Here is a 4,488-nt window from a genome sequence, read left to right as displayed (position 1 = left end):
GGGGCTACACGCTGATTGACAGGTCTCTACGTCACTCCTCCTCAGTCCAGATATGGTCACTTCCTGTTCACTGGTTGATAAAAACAACAACACAGACTTCTTCTTCTTCTTCTTCTTCTTGTTCTGCGGTGACTCGGTCAGTTTTGGGAGGTGATCAGTGACGAGCACGGCATCGACCCGGCGGGGAGCTATGTGGGCGACTCGTCTCTTCAGCTGGACAGAGTCAACGTCTACTACAACGAGGCGTCCTGTAAGTACGAAAGACCTGTAGAGACCTGTAGAGACCAGTAGAGACCTGTAGAGACCAGTAGAGACCTGTAGAGGTGTTTTATTGTTTTATTTATTTTATCTGAGTTGCTAGAATTGGTTTTGATCCGTTTTTAACATAAAATTTAATTATTTTACAATAAATTAGATTTAGTTTGCTGCCTTGTGTGAGAGACTTTTTAAGTGAGCCATGAATACAGATTATTATGATTATTGATTGAGATGAAACTGTTCTGCGTGAATCTGTAGTAAAATATACTGAATCATTTGATTGAGAGATTTTTTTCCAAATCATTTGAAAAGTTAAACTCCAGACACAGAGACACGCATGTAGAAGCTTTGACTCAACATCCAAACAATTTCAATAAATATTCAAGAAATGTTTCTACATCCAGCGCGCCCTGAACTGGTAGAAGTAACTCTCTAATGAGGCCGACTGAGCTTATTCAGCAGTCAGAAGTATTTAAACAAACATCTGATGCGTTCGAGGACCGTCTGATTCGTGGGTTAAAGTGTCGACTCCTCTCTGTTTGTGCAGCACATAAATACGTCCCCCGGGCTGTGTTGGTTGACCTGGAACCAGGAACCATGGACAGCGTACGCTCCGGAGCCGTCGGACAACTCTTCAGACCGGACAACTTCATCTTTGGTAACAATCGGCTTTTATTCAACAGATTTATTCAGTTTGTTCGTTTGTTTAATAATAATAACCTTCAGCTGGACTCATTATGACAATTATTATAGTATTTAAAATGATGTGTTGTCATTCGTCATTATGTGCACAGAAACAATTTCACTTCTTTGTCAACAATTTAATTTAATTAGTTTACAAAACTACTTAATTAACAATTTGGTTTCTTCGTCAAATAAACATTACATTTCTTCGTTAGTGGTTGAAAGTTAGGTATCTTTATTAACATTTTAACATATTTCATCGTTAACAATTTAAAATCAGTTTTACAACAAAACGTTTATGAACAATTTAACGTTAATTTTCTTCCTTCTTCGTAAACAGTTAACTTTAGATCGAGGCAACACAAATACTTGGTTAAGAAAGAAAAGACGTTTTCCATGTTAAACTCTTCTGTGTGAGATATTTAGCAGCAATAAAAACAGCTATAAAATGACAACATGACAACTTTACAACAATCTACAACTATACTGTCAACACACAACTGTAATTAACTAGAAGGGAACGTCAGTGCAGCTCAATGACAATATAATAAGTTAAGCAGTTAAATTCCTGCATTAACTGAAAAGGGTCTATCCTCTCTCTTGTAGCTCTGGTTTTGGTCTCCACCTCCTCCTGAGAGTCTCTTTAGCTGCTAAATGCTCCTCTATGTTCACCAGCTGTTCGCTGCTGATGAAGTAGTGAACAGCAGGTTTATCAGAAAACACACTGAATGAGAACAGGAAACGTGCTGCAAAACCAAAACCAAGAGCTAAAAGAGGCTAAAATACTTCGTCACTTTCAGACTCCTTGTGTGGTTACAGAGGACGGAGCAGCTTAACTCTGTAAACGGACTGAGAGGACTCCAGCGCTTGTTTCATAAACTGATGTCTCAGTAGGACAAGAAGCAGGGAGCTTGAGGTCCACTCTGTCCTCGCTGAGAAAAAGGGTTCACCGGTCGAGTCCGCACGCACATTCCCATCTGTTGTGACGATCGTTTTACATTTCACAGATGGATTTTTCTCTGCCCTGGTTGTCTGCAGGTCAGACAGGTGCTGGGAACAACTGGGCCAAAGGTCACTACACGGAGGGGGCGGAGCTAGTGGACTCGGTCCTGGACGTCGTGAGGAAGGAGTGTGAGCACTGCGACTGTCTCCAGGTGAAGAGGACTTGTTAGCTTCGTATGTGTCCCAGGTAGAGCTGCTTAGGAGGCAGAAGAAGCCTTTTCTTTCATATTTGTAGGTGTCTTAAAGGACAAAGGTCTTAAAGGACAAAGGCCCCAATACCCCCTGCTCATAACTTTGTGATTAACTATAAATTTGTTGATATACAAACATTATATATAAAGAGAACTAGTAAGGGTCAGTCCAGACTGAAATACGAGCCACAGCTATTAGATGGATGAAATCACCAGGTCATGCACATCTCACTGAAAGTGTAAATATCTGAAGTCAAAGCCTGACCATCCGTCATGCAGGGTTTCCAGCTCACTCACTCTCTGGGAGGGGGCACCGGCTCGGGCATGGGCACCCTGCTGATCAGCAAGATCCGGGAGGAGTACCCCGACCGGATCATGAACACCTTCAGCGTCATGCCCTCACCTAAGGTATCATGTACTTGGTATCTGTCTTGTTTTGCTTTCTTTGATTCTTCTCTTCACCTAAACCTTTTTCTCGTGGTGAAGCAGCACTACGATGTATTTTAACACACGGACCAAACCTTTTCTGGAACCCTTTCACTTTACATCTGATCTCCTTTTGACCCGCCAGGTGTCGGACACCGTGGTGGAGCCGTACAACGCCACCCTGTCCGTCCACCAGCTGGTTGAGAACACAGACGAGACCTACTGCATCGACAACGAGGCCCTTTACGACATCTGCTTCCGCACTCTCAAGCTCACGACGCCCACTTACGGCGACCTCAACCACCTGGTGTCGGCCACCATGAGCGGCGTGACGACCTCGCTGCGTTTCCCCGGGCAGCTCAACGCAGATCTCCGCAAGCTGGCCGTCAACATGGTGCCGTTCCCCAGACTGCACTTCTTCATGCCGGGGTTCGCTCCTCTGACGGCGCGGGGCAGCCAGCAGTACCGAGCGCTCACCGTCCCCGAGCTCACCCAGCAGATGTTCGACGCCAGAAACATGATGGCGGCCTGCGACCCTCGCCACGGGCGATACCTGACCGTCGCCACCGTCTTCCGCGGGCCGATGTCCATGAAGGAGGTGGACGAGCAGATGCTGAACGTCCAGAACAAGAACAGCAGCTACTTCGTGGAGTGGATCCCCAACAACGTGAAGGTGGCGGTCTGCGACATCGCCCCCCGGGGGCTCAAGATGGCCGCCACCTTCATCGGCAACAGCACGGCCATCCAGGAGCTGTTCAAGCGGATCTCGGAGCAGTTCTCGGCCATGTTCCGCCGAAAGGCTTTCCTGCACTGGTTCACGGGCGAGGGCATGGACGAGATGGAGTTCACGGAGGCGGAGAGCAACATGAACGACCTGGTGTCCGAGTACCAGCAGTACCAGGAGGCCACCGCCAACGACGGCGAGGAGGACTTTGAGGACGAGGAGGACGAGATCGTCGAGTAAGGAGTCGAACATGTCCGGTAAAACTCCTGAGAGAGCACCGGTAGAGTGATTCTGGGACGTCAGAGTAAAAGCATCAATACAATCGTATTAAGTTTCTTTCTCACTAAATGCAGGAGTAGCGTTCAGGTCCCGGTTTCAGGACCTGAACCCCGCTCACTGTACTCACACAACACCACATCAGACACGTTAATCTCTCGCTGTGTGTGAGAGTTGACTTCCCAGCAGTTCTGTTTGTGTTGTGGATTACGTGGAGAGCAGCAGCAGCCGACTGACATGAAAACGCTGGGCTCATGTCTGTCGCTGTGAGCTGATGTCTGTGAGTCTTTGTAGCTCTGCAACACACGAGGTATATTGTTGCTTCATGTTGAAGTGAGGACCTCAGTGTCTCAGGGAGACTTTGTCACAGGGTCAGAGATAGTTCAGGGTCTGGGGCAGTGGAATGTTTTACACCAGCTGCTGTCTCCGTTAGAAGACAGAAATAATTCTCAACTGTTTTTTTTATGGAAGCACAAAACCTTTGTGGACCATGTTGGACTGAAGACATGTCAGGAGTGGAGCTGAAACTCTCACGTCGATCTTCATTAGCAGCAGATTAGCCCGTTTAAAGAATATGAAGTCGTCCAGAGGCTGCACCGTTCATTACAACTAGAGAGCTTTTATTCATTATGTTCATCATCCACACTGTGTCTACAGCCCATAATAACAATGTAAGTGTTTAACTGTTGATCCTCCAACAGGAGCTGGAATGCAGAGCGGCAGTTTGACGAGCCAATCAGAGAGCAGGAAGACAACTTAAGCCCAATCGATTAACGGCAGAGGCGGGTCGTCGTCTGGAAGAAATATAAATAAAATGAAAAAAAAGTCTGATGTGTGAATTAAGAAGTATCGTTTAATAAAGATAACATTATATTACATGTAATATGTTTAAAACTTAAGTCTAATTTGAAACACGTTTACTGTTTT

The 4,488-nt window shown here is 45.9% G+C and overlaps 1 protein-coding gene across 3 annotated transcripts; it reads left to right on the top strand.

The window, feature by feature from the left end:
* The first annotated feature begins 132 nt into the window (after positions 1–132).
* LOC116379301 (tubulin beta-5 chain) lies at positions 133–4,482 on the top strand. 3 transcript variants are annotated; one of them, XM_031841242.1, is made up of 6 exons: positions 133–250; positions 806–916; positions 1,981–2,096; positions 2,415–2,543; positions 2,707–3,521; positions 4,263–4,482. In XM_031841242.1, the coding sequence occupies exons 2-6, from the start codon at positions 856–858 to the stop codon at positions 4,333–4,335; spliced, it is 1,194 nt and encodes a 397-aa protein (XP_031697102.1). In that variant the 5' UTR covers positions 133–250; positions 806–855; the 3' UTR covers positions 4,336–4,482. The 3 variants fall into 3 exon arrangements, with proteins under 3 accessions (XP_031697102.1, XP_031697104.1, XP_031697101.1); XM_031841244.1 differs by having other exon boundaries at positions 2,707–3,542; positions 4,263–4,343; XM_031841241.1 differs by lacking the exons at positions 133–250; positions 806–916 and having other exon boundaries at positions 2,040–2,131.
* Positions 4,483–4,488: the final 6 nt, after the last annotated feature.

This window comes from Anarrhichthys ocellatus, unplaced genomic scaffold, assembly GCF_004355925.1.
Source record: "Anarrhichthys ocellatus isolate YVR2014 unplaced genomic scaffold, GSC_Weel_1.0 scaffold4069, whole genome shotgun sequence".
In the NCBI taxonomy this organism is placed as follows: domain Eukaryota; kingdom Metazoa; phylum Chordata; class Actinopteri; order Perciformes; family Anarhichadidae; genus Anarrhichthys; species Anarrhichthys ocellatus.
The sequence above is the reverse complement of the archived record's forward strand: the minus strand, read 5'-3'. Positions and strand labels throughout refer to the sequence as shown.